This window comes from Eublepharis macularius, chromosome 8 (genome assembly GCF_028583425.1).
Source record: "Eublepharis macularius isolate TG4126 chromosome 8, MPM_Emac_v1.0, whole genome shotgun sequence".
Classification (NCBI taxonomy): Eukaryota; Metazoa; Chordata; class Lepidosauria; order Squamata; family Eublepharidae; genus Eublepharis; species Eublepharis macularius.
Genome location: NC_072797.1, coordinates 132,370,729 through 132,384,052, shown reverse-complemented (window position 1 = coordinate 132,384,052; position 13,324 = coordinate 132,370,729). Strand labels below are relative to the sequence as shown.

Sequence of the window (13,324 nt, the reverse complement as noted above, 5' to 3'; positions counted from 1 at the left end):
TGGTGTCCCCACCTACGCCATCACCTCACTTGGACTCCCCTGACCGTCCCCTCCTTGAGGAAGAGGTGCCGGATCCGGGGGCCTATGTGGTCCTGTCGAGCGGACGGCGTTCGCCAACACCGGAATCGAGCCCAGCTCCACGTCGTCGGATCCGAGAGGCGACTAGGGATCCGTCGCCTGCACATTCTGCCCGTAGTCAACGGTGTTGGTCCGAGGGGAGTGTCGGATCCGAGCGGGTCGGATCCGAGCGGTCCGTGGCTGCGCTTCACCAGCAGGCTTCAGGTCTACCGGGGGCCTATCGGTGCCAATGGAAAGGGGCTCCACCTGGCTTCAGGTCATCGGATCCGGGGCCATCGTCGTCTGGCCATCGTGAGTGGTTGCCTCCGCCCTTCCCAGAGGGGGAAATGTCAGCACCAGCGTCTGATGAGGATGACGAGGACGCAGGGTCCGGCTACCGCTCTGAGTCGTTCTCCGAGCCATCCCCGGACGACAATGTTGGCCCTTCCACCAGCTCTCCCTTCGAGGACCTGCGGATTTACGCAGACCAAATGGCCCGCATGTCCAAGGCCTTGGAGATTGACGTGTCTTCTGTGGTCCCGAAGACGAAGGACAAGTTGTTGTGCAGAATCTATGGGGAGAACCCGGCTACAGTAGGTTTTCCTATGTTGGAGGGCTTGGAGGAGATCATCGACAAGGTCTGGAAGTCTCCATCGGACCTGCCTGCCACGTCCAAACGCATCGAACAGATGTATAAGATTAAACAGGGGACGTGGCAGTCTCTCATCAAGCACCCTCCACCGTCATCCCTGATAGCCGAGGAGATTCAGCACAAGAGGTCGGGGTCCTCCTCCGTCCCACCGGATAAGGAGGGAAAGAAGATGGACGCACTGGGTAGGCGTCAGTACTCGGTTGCTGCTTTAGCCCTCCGGATAGCCAACTATCAAACGATTATGGCGGGCTATCAGCTCTACCTTTGGGAAAAGCTGGCGAACTATGTCACTGACCTCCCTGCTGACAAGAAGGTGGTGGTGTCGTTGCTGCAGACGGAGGCAGTACGATTGTCAAAGCAACAGATGAATGCCGGGAGTCATGCGGCTGACACGGCTGCTTGGGGTATGGCGTCAGCGGTGCTTCTGAGGAGGCACTCGTGGTTGCGGTCGACTGCCCTCCCGCAGGAGGTGAAGGCCAAGATTGAACGTCTGCCCTTTGAGGGTGACTCCCTCTTCTCTACCACCACCGACGAGGCGCTTAAAAAGAAGAAGGAGGACCGGCAGACGGCACACTCCCTGGGGGTCACCCCGGCGGACAGGTCCACGTTCAAGCCTCGGTACTCTTCGAGGTATAATCCCTACCAGTACTGCAGCAGATATCAACCCCGTCCATATTATCAACAGTACCCTTCCTCGCAGCGCCAGTACACCCCAGCGCAACACCAGGGCAGGAGGCGTAGGCCGTTCAAGCCCCGCTCGTCTCAACCTCCGCCCCAGCAGAAAGATCCACAAGGGGCTGGAAGGCAGTTCTGAAGGCCCGGCCCTGCGGCAGCCCTGAACTTTTCGGACAGACTCAGACCTTTCTTGTCTGAATGGGAGTCAATAACATCTGACTCATGGGTCTTAACGATTGTTGATGAGGGGTACGGGCTGGAATTCACTGAACTGCCGATGTGTACTTCACCACTAAGTGCGGTGAATAATACCTTAGTTGAGCTGGAGGATGAAATTAGGTCCCTCTTGGCTAAGGGTGCTGCGGAAGAGGTGCCCTTTGTGGAGTCTGAGATGGGTTTCTTTTCCCGGTTCTTCCTGGTCCCTAAAAAGGATGGGGGTCTACGTCCCATTTTGGATCTTAGGGGCCTAAATGCCTTTTTAAGGGTGACCAAGTTTAAGATGATCACACTGCCTGCTGTAATTGCCCTTTTGAAGAAGGGGGATTGGTTCGCTGTCCTGGATTTAAAGGACGCTTATTTCCACGTGGGGATCTTGGAGGAGCACAGGAGATTTCTGTGCTTCGTTTACAAGCAGCGGGTATTCCGTTACAAGGTTCTCCCCTTCGGCCTTTCCACAGCCCCACGTGTGTTTACCAAGTGCGTGGCCCCTGTGGTTTCCTTTCTTCGAGAGCAGGGCTGTACTATCTACCCCTATCTCGATGATTGGCTTATAACAGCAGGCTCGGAGGTTAAGCTGCTGCAAGATGTGGCATTGGTGCTAGACACTTGGGAACGCTTAGGCCTCCTGGTGAACTTTGAAAAATCTAAGCTCACACCTAGCCGTGTTGTGCCTTATATTGGGGCAGTGTTCGACTCATTGGAGGCCAAGGCTTTATTGCCTCCAGAGCGGGCACGTTCCTTGAAGGGCCTGGTGTCCTTGTTTAAACGAAATCGTTTTCAGCCGGTGCACATGATTCAATGCTTGCTGGGGCATATGGCTGCTGCCACCCCGGTGGTCCCTTTTGCGAGGCTGCGGATGCGCCCACTCCAGAATTGGTTTGTAAGGAGATACAATGCCTTACAGCATCCTCCGACTGCTAAATTCTCTGTCCCTAGGGCCATTATATCCTCTCTTGACTGGTGGTTGTCGGATATTAATTTGTTTAAAGGGACCCCATTTGGTTTCCATCATCCCGAGTTCTCCGTGACCACGGACGCCTCTCTGCAAGGATGGGGGGCTTTTTGTGGGAAGCTATGTGTTCAGGATGTGTGGTCTGAGAGAGAAAGGGGTCTCCATATTAATGTGCTTGAACTGAGGGCTGTTCGTTTTGCACTTATGTCATTCACAGCGATCTTGCAGAACCATCAGGTGCTGGTGCAGACGGACAACACTACTGCCATGTATTACCTGAACCAACAGGGCGGCACGGTGTCCATGATCCTCTGCAGGGAGGCCACGCTCATTTGGGAATGGGCGATCAGGAATGGGGTGACGCTTCGCGCCATTCATGTGGCTGGGTCGGACAATGTGCAGGCGGACACCCTCAGCAGGGTGCACATGCTGAACCACGAGTGGGGGCTCAACGCAAAGTACGTTGGGCCGATCTTTCGGAAATGGGGTCGCCCGAGCATAGACGTGTTTGCGACATCGGCGAACACCAAGGCCGAGATCTTTTGTTCTCGGGCAGGGAGCGATCCCCTCTCTATTGGGGATGCCTTCCAATTTACTTGGGCCCGGGGACTACATTACATGTTTCCGCCTTTCCCTCTAATACCCAGGGTATTATGCAAGGTGGAGAGGGACAACACGGACTGCATCTTAGTGGCTCCGTTCTGGCCACGGCAGCTCTGGTTCCCGAAGCTGCTGGAAATGTCCGGCCATGCTTACGTGGCCCTTCCGCCCCGGCGGGATCTCCTCCTGCACGGGAAGCTCTTCCACCACGAGCCCAGGAAACTACACCTGACCGCTTGGCGGATCCGACCCCGTCCCTAGGCTTCTCTGAGCCAGTCGAGAGGGTCCTATTGAACGCTAGGAAGCCCTCCACACGGCGTGCCTACAAGACGAAGTGGAGTAGGTTTGAGGCTTGGGGCGCCTCTAGGAAGGTGGCGCCTCTGTGCAGCCCCTTGGGGATGGTCTTAGATTATCTTTGTGAGCTGAAAGACCGGGGCCTTAGTGTGGCGTCTCTGAAGGTGCACCTTGCGGCCATCTCTGCGTTCCACGACCGGGTGGATGGCTGCACAGTTTTCTCTCACCATAGGTCCCGCCAGTTTTTGAAGGGGATGCTTAATCTTTACCCGCCTGTGTCACCCCCTGTGCCCCAGTGGTCTCTCTCCCTGGTCCTGGCTAGGTTGATGTTGCCCCCCTTTGAGCCTTTGGCTACGTGCCCTCTGGACTTGCTCTCCTACAAGGTGGCATTCCTCGTGGCCATCACTTCTGCCAGACGGGTCAGCAAACTGGCTGCTCTTAGGGCGGACCCCCCGTTCCTTCGCTTTCATGCGAATAAGGTGGTCTTGCGACCATGTCTTTCGTTCCTGCCCAAGGTGGTGTCAACCTTCCACCTTTCACAAGAGATTTCTCTGCCTGTATTTTTCCCTGAAGCTTCTACTAAAGGGGAAAAGGCCCTCCACAGTTTGGATCTGCGGAGGGCACTGGCTTTTTATTTGGAAAGGACAAGGGTGTTCAGGAACAGTCCCTACCTTTTTGTGTGTTTTGGGGCGAAGGACAAGGGTCGCAGGGCGTCTGCACAGACGGTGTCCCGTTGGATTGTGACAGCCATTGTAAGGGCCTACGCCACGGCTAAGGTGGACTGTCCTTTGGGTATCAGGGCTCACTCCACACGGTCCCAGGCAGCATCTTCAGCACTGCTCAGGGGTATACCTTTAGCTAATATTTGCAGGGCTGCAACTTGGTCGTCCGCTGATACCTTTGTACGACATTACGCTGTTGATGTAAATGCCAATGAGGATGTGGCTGTAGCTAGGGCCGTCCTCCACTCCTTGTTTCCCTAGGAGTATGCTGATTAATCTGCTCCAATGGGGGAGGCGGAGGCTCTGTATATAGTGTATTTATATATATATATACTTGTTGGATGTTGTGGGGTTGGTATGTTTTCCACATGTGTATATGTGTATATATGTTGTTCTTTTTTTCCTGTTGTATAATAAAATTGAGTTGGATTTCACCCCACCTTCCTTATTGTGTGAAGCTTGGTACTCTCCCATGTGTGGAGGCACAGAAGAACGAAGATGAAGACAGGGTTAACATACCTGTAACTTATGTTCATCGAGTTCTTCTGTGCCGACACACAACCCTCCCTCCTGCCCCGCTGTGAACTCCAATGCAGATTGTTGTACTTATGGGCTATAGCTCGAGTTGCTTAGTTGAAGTTATGGCTCTGTGTATTGGATGAGCGGCGGCAAGGGAGAACTGAGGGAAGGGGCCGTTGGCTGCTGGAGGAGCATGTGACCGTTTGGGCGGGAAACGGTCGCTGAGGCGCGCGGCAAACGGCCCCTTCGGAGCTAGGTAAGCGGTGAAGAATCTTCCGGCGGCTGGCCTGCGCGTGCGCAGTACCCATGTGTGTCGGCACAGAAGAACTCGATGAACATAAGTTACAGGTATGTTAACCCTGTCTTTTTGTTATTAGGGCATACTGTGCCAGGTGCTTTTCTGTATGTGTATTTGTTTAAAGAGTTTCTACTCTACCATTCTTAAAGTAGGACCCAAGGATGTTGCAGGATGTAGGAGGAATATTTAATGCAGCCTACATCTCATCCCAGGGCTTTACTTCTAGATAGTGCAACAAGAAAAACAGTGCCTTGTTAATTTAAAGAGGTGCTCAGTTTCCTGTGGTGTTATTTTCATCAGTTTGTCTAAATATGAGGGTCATTGTTTCATAGAAGTTTGTAGACTCACTCTGTATGTGAACAGGAACCCCACGTATTGTAAGTTAGTGTATGTTTGAATAGGCATCCCCCTCTTGTCAGTTGTCTCTTATTGTGTAGTATCCTGTTATTCCTGAGTAAAATGTGTGCTACAAAAACCCAAAGAGAAAGTAGAATAAAAAGAGACAGTGATGAATGCTTAAGAATAAATTAAACAACTACAGAAATGCCTGGATGACAGATCGAGCATGGCTTTGGAATTGAAACTGGGACAGCTTTAGTTGCTCTGGTGGATGAACTTTGCTTGAAGATGGACAAAGCAATGCTTTCCTACTAGTTCTATTAGATCTTGTGGTTGCTTTCGATCCTGTGAATCGTTATATAACATGGATAAAGTGATAGGGGCTTCAGAGACTCCTCTGATGCCTTTGGTCTCCCCCCTCCCCATTGTTAACATGATTCCATCAGAGAGGTTGAGATCACTCTGGGACTTGGGTTATCAGTGTCCCTCAGCATTCTGTCCTTTCACCCAATTCTTTTTAACATTTGTCTATCCATTAAACGGGATCATCCAGAGCTTTGGAGTTGGGTGTCATCAATATGCTGCTGATACCCCGCTGTCTATTTCAGCTGTCCCCGAGAAGCAGTTGTCTCAGCCTAGGCCTGTGGCTGAATGCTGTGACCAAGCGGATAAGGGTGAATAACCTGGGACTAAATCAAGACAACCAACAATGTTGGTTGGGAAGCTGGTGTACTGGACAGGACTGAGCTTCCTCTTTTAGGGTGAGAAGGCCGGCTATTCCTAGCAGATTGAGTGAAGAATCTGGGGGTGCTCAGAGACTCAACCTTGCTGATGAAAAATCAGATTAGAGAAGTTACTAGGAGCAACTTCTTCTTTAAAAAAATTATTGGTAAAATGGCATTCCTTCTTGACTCAGCTAATCCGGCCATTCTGATCCATACGTCTGTAGCTTCTAGACTAGATTACTATAATGGGGCGGCCCTTGAAGTCTATATGGGGCAGTGCTTGAAGACAATTCGGGTGTTTCATTTGGTTCAAAATGTGTCAGTTCGTCTGTTGTCTGGGACCAATCACTACGTGCATATTATGCCAGTATTAAAATAGCCACAACATCGGCTATCTGTATGCTTCTTGAGCTCAGTTCAAAGTGTTGGTTCTTTAAAATACTTCATGGTCTGAAGTCCACATATCTTCCTTTCTGCATATGAACCCCTGTGGCAACTCTGCTTAGTGCAGCAATTTCTTCTTACAGTGTCCTCCTGGCAGCTAATAAGGACTAGTGTCTCTTGCTTGAGAGCTTTTCTGTTGTTGGCCCTGCCCTTAGGAATGGGCTCTCAGACAATGTGTGGAGGGCTCCATCACTACCAGCCTGTGGAAAGGTTTGTAAGGCTGTGCGCTTTAAAAGAGTTTGATAGAGTGATGTCAGGAGTGTTTCCATTTTAAGTCTAGTGTGTACCATGAAGTTGTGTTGTGGTTTGACACTTTTGGATTTGTATTGCATGTTAATTTTGCTTGGTCGATATGTTTGTTTGCTGTGCAGATTGGATTTTATTGTGTTTTTTATTGCCTACTGTTGTAAGGTGCTCTGAGCTTTGGGCGGGGGGGGGGTAAATTTTGAAATAAATAAAAGATATTAAATAAGGAAAAGGGCAATTGTATGAACATATCTAAAATTATTATAATTTAAACTATGTTATTATTTAGGAGACAGTCTATTCAGCGTTTGAAGCAGCCAACATATATGCAGCTACTTTTGAAAATTTTCGATCATTTTTCAGAGAAAATGAAAGCCTTGATTTGGATGCTCTGAAAAAGGAAGAACCTGGTAAATGTTGTTGTTTACTTGTTACCAGTCAATATGTAATACAGGTTGTATAATTCAACTTGCATTATTATTGGATGCTTCTGAAAAGTTTACACTGTGGACATTTAAGATGCCCCTCCCCATTAACATTAGAAGTCATTAGCTTGGTAGCAAACCCCCATGAACAGAATGGAGTTTATAATAAGGATCTTTGCTGAACCCTTTCCCATCGCCCGTGATTATCATTTTAACTGTGGGGAAAAGAGGACATCTTTTCTCTTTTTAATACCAAATTGGGAGTTAGTTTTGAATAGCCAGTACTTATTTGAAAGGTCAATCCTCCTGGAAGTCATTCTAGCAAGAAGTTCCTTCTAGCAAGAAAAAAGTCTCCAATAACATGGTACTGTAATACCATAAAAATAATATGGTAATTGGTATTGATAAAAATATGAATATCCAAAATACATGGGCGAGCGTACACGCCACGTCTCTTCCTGAAGTCCATGACATTCTTCCACTAGAAGAATGCTGAGTGCTTACCAAACTATAAGCACCAGTCTTTCTTAAAGCCAACAGAGTCACAATCTATGAGCAGGTGACCCAATCCAGGTTTAAAAGAATCTAATACTGACAGTGAAATCACTGATTCCTTACTCTCTAGGTTAATTACAAGCCAATATTTAATATCATTAACCAACTCAGTTTCCATTAACAAGGAAGATGATGCAATACCTCTAGGACACGCTAAAATTGATCTAAGAAAATTTGTCTGTATTTTATCTGGACATGTATCCAGACTGGAACGGCATACAAAACAGCATACACTAGAACAGCACAAGAATAACACTAGAATAACACAAGTTATTTTTGCCCGAAATGCATCCAAAGCTGCAGGAACATATTGAGCACTTGTGGTGAAAAAACATTTCCTCAAAATTGCAACTGTACTCTTGGTTTTCATAGATATCTTTTTAGCATGCAAAGCCCAAGAGAGTGAATGTTGGAATTTATTTATAAGATTGGACTTCTTCCATAACATGACCTGAGATATTCCAGCATAATAAGGATGCCAATCCTTTGGTTTGTTTACATAGTTGCAGAAGGTGGGGATAGAAAAGGATTCTGTCCTACTTCTTGAAAAGATGGTTATTCTTGATAATTTCATTTTGAAAAGCTTTAGTTTTAATTTAGGGAAAGGATCATGCTTTGTTATTTTATTAATATGCAGTTTCCTATGCTGGAGAGCTGGCATGGCATAATGGATACAATGTTGGACTATCCCCACTTCTGCCATGGAAGCTCTCTGGGTGCCCTTGGGCCCCTCACAAACTCTCAGCCTGGCATCCCTCACAGGATTGTTGTCAGAAGATGGAGGAGGGGAGAATGATGGTCAAAGCTGCTTTGGATCCCAACTGGGGAGAAAAACGTATTATAAATAAATAAATGCAAATGCATATTGTTTACAACATTTACAGCACAATCCTATAGAAAGTCACTCCAATCTAAGCCTATTGAAACCAGTGAACTTAGATTGGAATAACTCTGCATAGAACTGGACCGTGAATATTGCAGCTGGAATATTTACTTTTTCTAATTGACTTCTTAATTGTATTTTTACCTTACTTCTCCTCTAAGGAGCACAGAGTAACTGTCATATATGTCTGTCTACATATCTGCCATGAGTATTTTCTGTGTTCTGTACTGGATAAGTATCCTCTGAGAGTACACGAAGTTGCCTATTGATAGTCTGCTTGACTGAGAGTTGCTTATCTCGCAGGTGCCTATGGTGGCGTCTACTTTCGTTTTCATAGCTGCCTGAGAGTGTCCTTGAAGGCCGGCTGAGCCTGGGACCTGAAAATGACTTCATTTTTGCTTCTCTCCTCCAGTCCCTCCCCCCTCCTGTCTTGAAAGCCCTTCCTCCCCCTCCTAACCCTTTTGTGCCAGAATCTCAACCATCCTTATCCCAAAGGCGGGATCTTCCCCTATAACTGACCCCTCCAAACTCCCATACATCACTTCTGCCAATGACCTTGTCTGAGTATGCTGATGGATCTCTAATAAAGTTACTGTAACTCATACCCTGGAGTGTGAGCAGTGGAGTATTAGGGGGATCTCACTGCCAGAACCTGACAGTGACACATTCCCCACCCACTTCCCTTTCTCTTGAACAGGCAGGTTAGTCTGAGGGGTAGCGACTGAGCTTACATTAGTAATCAAACCACTGCTCCACTCTGGCACCCTAATAAAAGACTAAAAAGAAAGTCTTGCATTCATTTTTTAAATTGCATATTCTTGGAAAATTGTTCACAGTGTTGTTTGGACATGATGTTGATTGATAATTCTATTTTACATTCTAAATAAAACATACAGGTGTTAAATTCTTTGCTGGACAAATGGAGAAGTATCACAAACAACATAAAGAAGCATTGGCCATAAAGCAGAAGAGAAATTTAGGATTGCTCCTTATAGATGCAAAAAAATTGAAAGACAAGTTAATTCCATCACCAAAGCGCTGTTTGGAGGTAAATCCATCTGTATTAATAAAAATAATTTCTTCTTGATCTGCTAAGGCAAATAACTGCAATGGGTGTAGTAACTGAAGGCAGGGAGACATACTGTGCCGCATATGTGTTTTCACTCACCTTTGCTCTCTGCACGACCTGCTGGGATCACCAATCTGTGTAAAAGGGGGATCTGCAAGTACTTGTGGGGTGCATCTTATTTTCTGCTCTCCCACCATGTCCTCTTTCCTTTCCCTGCTCCCCACAGCCTCTCCTCTTTTTCTGCTTCCTCTTCTCCTTCCCATCCCCATTTGTCTGCCCTCTGTCTTTCCCCTGTTGCCCCCTCCCCCAGCAGCCTCTCCTCATGGCCACCTGCGTGGTGGGGAATCTGCAAGGACTTGTGGGAGGTACTACACTTTTGCTGTATCTCCTTCCCCACACTCTTTCCTCTTTCCCTCTTCCTGACATCCATATGCTCTCCTTTCTCTACATCTTTCTGGTAGGGTATGAGCTTTGTGAGCCATAGCTCACTTCTTCAGAACTGTGGCTCACAAAACCCTACCGCAAATTTTGTTAGTCTTATAGGTGCTACTGGACTCTTGCTCTTTTTTACTGCTACTGACAGACTAACACGGTTATCCATCTTTTTGTTAAATTTTTTGTTTATTTATAGAACTTTTTCTGAAATAACTGTCACAACAATCAATAGAAAAACATGGTGTAAACATATCACGGAATAAACAACATCTAGGCCTACAAACTTTGGTATCAAGAGATTTAAACATACATTAACATTCTAGAAAAATACAAAGGAACAATTTATAGACGTGTCATAAGGCTTTGACTGATCTAAATTATTAAAGTAATCTAAGAACAGCAACCACTGTTCCAGAAATGTTGACTGGAATGACGGATTTTCTATGGTTTGTAGACTGTCTGAGACCTTGTCCATAATAAAAAAGTCCCACAATTTCTTTTGCCACATTAATATAGATGGTAGTTTGTCATTCTTCCAAGATGTAGCGATTAAGGCTTTAGCTGCAGAAAGCATAACAGAGATTAACAGTTTTCTTATGTTAGGAATGGTAGGGTCCTCCCAGAGACCAAGAAGACTTAACTCAGGTTGTAAAGGAACAGTATAACCAGTTATTGATTTGATATGAGAAACAATCAGCTTCCAAAATGATAGTACTTTGGGACAGTGTCAGCATCATAAATCGCTTGTGGAAACTTGCTTTTTTCCCCTTGAATTTTTCCAACATACTTTATGCCATTTAAAACTTGCTTTTGCATTTTAGGTTATCAATGAAATGCTTCCCATCATTGCAAAGAAAAAAGTGTCCGCTATTCTAGCTGAGGCCCAAGATGCCAAATTTAAACTTGAGTTTCTGCCAACTACCACTACAGAATATGTTTCTTCCTTGATTTTCCTTGATGAAATACAAGACAGGGTATGTTTCTTTATACGTCTATGATTAAGTAGCATTGACTATCTTAGAAAGTACTTGCCGCTTTCTATGTGGAAGAGAACTGTGCTTTGCTTGCTTTTGAACTTCCTTCACATTTACCTTCTTTGTGCCCATAGCTCATGTACATTGAGAGCCCTGTGCTCCTTACTTTTAATTAAGAAACAATGCAGGAAGAGCCAAGCTGGATCAGACCAAAGGTTCATCTCATGCAGCGTTCTGTTTCCAACAGTGGCCTGCCACTTGCCCTCTGGGAAGTATATAAGCAGGTTAGCAGCCCCCTCTGTGCCACTTGCATTAGTTCACTTAACCTCCAAGCAGGATGTCCCTGGGGAAAGGAACACTGTGCCCCCCACCTTCCCATTCTGCAGCCTGTTGGAGCATAGCCTTCTGCCCTTCTCTATTATCTACAATAAAAGTTGACTGAGAGAGGGGAATTGTGCTTTGTCACCCCTCTTTTCCACTGCTGGGAAAGAGACGAGAGAAGCGTAACCTCTGAAATTATCTCATCCCCTCCCCAAGTATGGCCACCTAATTCCCTCCTTAAATGATTTCTTCAGTCATTTTGCTCCCATGATCATGATGGGCAAAGTGTTTGTGCCAAGATCCCTCGTGTTGTTGGGAGCACACTGGAGAACGCAGTTTGTGAAGGCCAAACCAAAAGTCAGAAATGGATAGCAGAATTTTTCCTCACTGCAGCAGTGTTCCTTCATCCCATGCTTTCTTTTTTCATACCTGAATGAATAGCAACCATGCAGGACAGTGCCATTATGGAAGGGGCTAAAACAACTCACTGTCCCTGGCGACCCAGCCATTTAGATCCAAGCATTCTCCTATAGGATAGTTGTATCTTCTTCCTCTGCACAGCACCAGCTTGGATTCTGTTTTGTGAACATATTAAGAGCGTAATATAAGCAGTTGGTAAACGGTGTTATAGATGGATAAGTAGAATTGCCTGTCTTTATGTCATTTTAAACAAATTAGAGATGATGTGTGTCAGTTTTTAGTTTTTACATTTAATACTGTATATTATGGCAGTTTAAAACTGCCAGTGGTACTGATTTGGCTTAAGATGTTTTTTCAAAATAAATCAAGGAATAATTGATTTTCATCCCCCAGATTGAAACTCTTGAAGATGAATCAAAAGTAGTGACAGAGATGTATCAGCTTATTGAACTGTATGCAGTTCCAGCTCCTCCTGAAGATTTTGCTTTGTTTGCAACTTTGAAACCATCCATTGTTACTGTTCGCAATGCAATTGACAAGTCTGTGGGTGAAAGAGATGCCAGCATCGTTAAATTCTGTCAACTTTTAGACCAAGACCTTCACGAACTAAATGAAGAGGTTAAAGATGTGAAACGCGAAGCTGAGGTATAGACATAAGGCTACAAAATTTACCATTACAACAGCACTATATATGTCTCTTGCTGCTTAGTAGAGGTGATTGCTACGCTAGAGAACAAAGGTATATGACAACTGATAGTTAATACAGTGGTACTAACTCTGCAACTTACGAAAAGCCGCATTCACGGTTGCCGTCTACCAAAAGAGCTGCAGGTTCTTCCATTCCTTGCATGAGGCCTGTACCTCATAAAAGCTTTTGGTTTACCCATTCCTCTGGCAGCAGCTGTTTCAAGTTGAGAACCACCTGCCAAACACAAGCCCTACCAGGCAAGGGCCTTGCCTGCTTTCTTGAAACACTGGGGGTCATATTGGTGAACAGTGCTCAGAAGAGCCACAGGTAACATGTCGAAGAGCCACATGTGGCTCCCAAGGGGCGAACTCTGCCCACTGATTCCCTCTTCCAGGAGTAAAGAAAGAGGCAAAGGGTTATTCAACCCTATTGAGCCAATGTTAATCAGCCATTTGGAACAAGCCGTGCGAATAGTAGAGAGAAGTTGAGCAGGATGATCACATGCTTCTTACAATAGAAACATACAAAGTACTGCAATTTAGATCTTGATAATATGCTTCACAGAGCTCAGTTTCTTTTTTGACACCAAGCACTTTTATTGGCACTTCTTTGAAAGCTAAATGTAAAAGTAACCAAGTTTTGGGTTTTGATTTTCAACAGGACCCTCAGATTTTGGATATTACTGCTGACCAAGACAGAGTGAGACAACTTCTAGCACATATGCAGGATGTTCTTGATGAGCTACAGAAACGTGCGTTCCAGTACAAGTCATATCAAAAGAACTTTAAGGTAATTTGTTTAGAGGTTCATGT

At 45.9% G+C, this 13,324-nt stretch overlaps 1 protein-coding gene across 1 annotated transcript in view; it reads left to right on the top strand.

The window, feature by feature from the left end:
• Positions 1-13,324, top strand: part of DNAH6 (dynein axonemal heavy chain 6) — a 364,598-nt gene that overhangs the window by 42,500 nt on the left and 308,774 nt on the right. Inside the window, 5 exon segments of the mRNA XM_054986586.1 lie at positions 7,032-7,152; positions 9,502-9,653; positions 10,931-11,083; positions 12,218-12,469; positions 13,173-13,301. Of these exon segments, the coding sequence (XP_054842561.1) occupies positions 7,032-7,152; positions 9,502-9,653; positions 10,931-11,083; positions 12,218-12,469; positions 13,173-13,301 (807 nt within the window).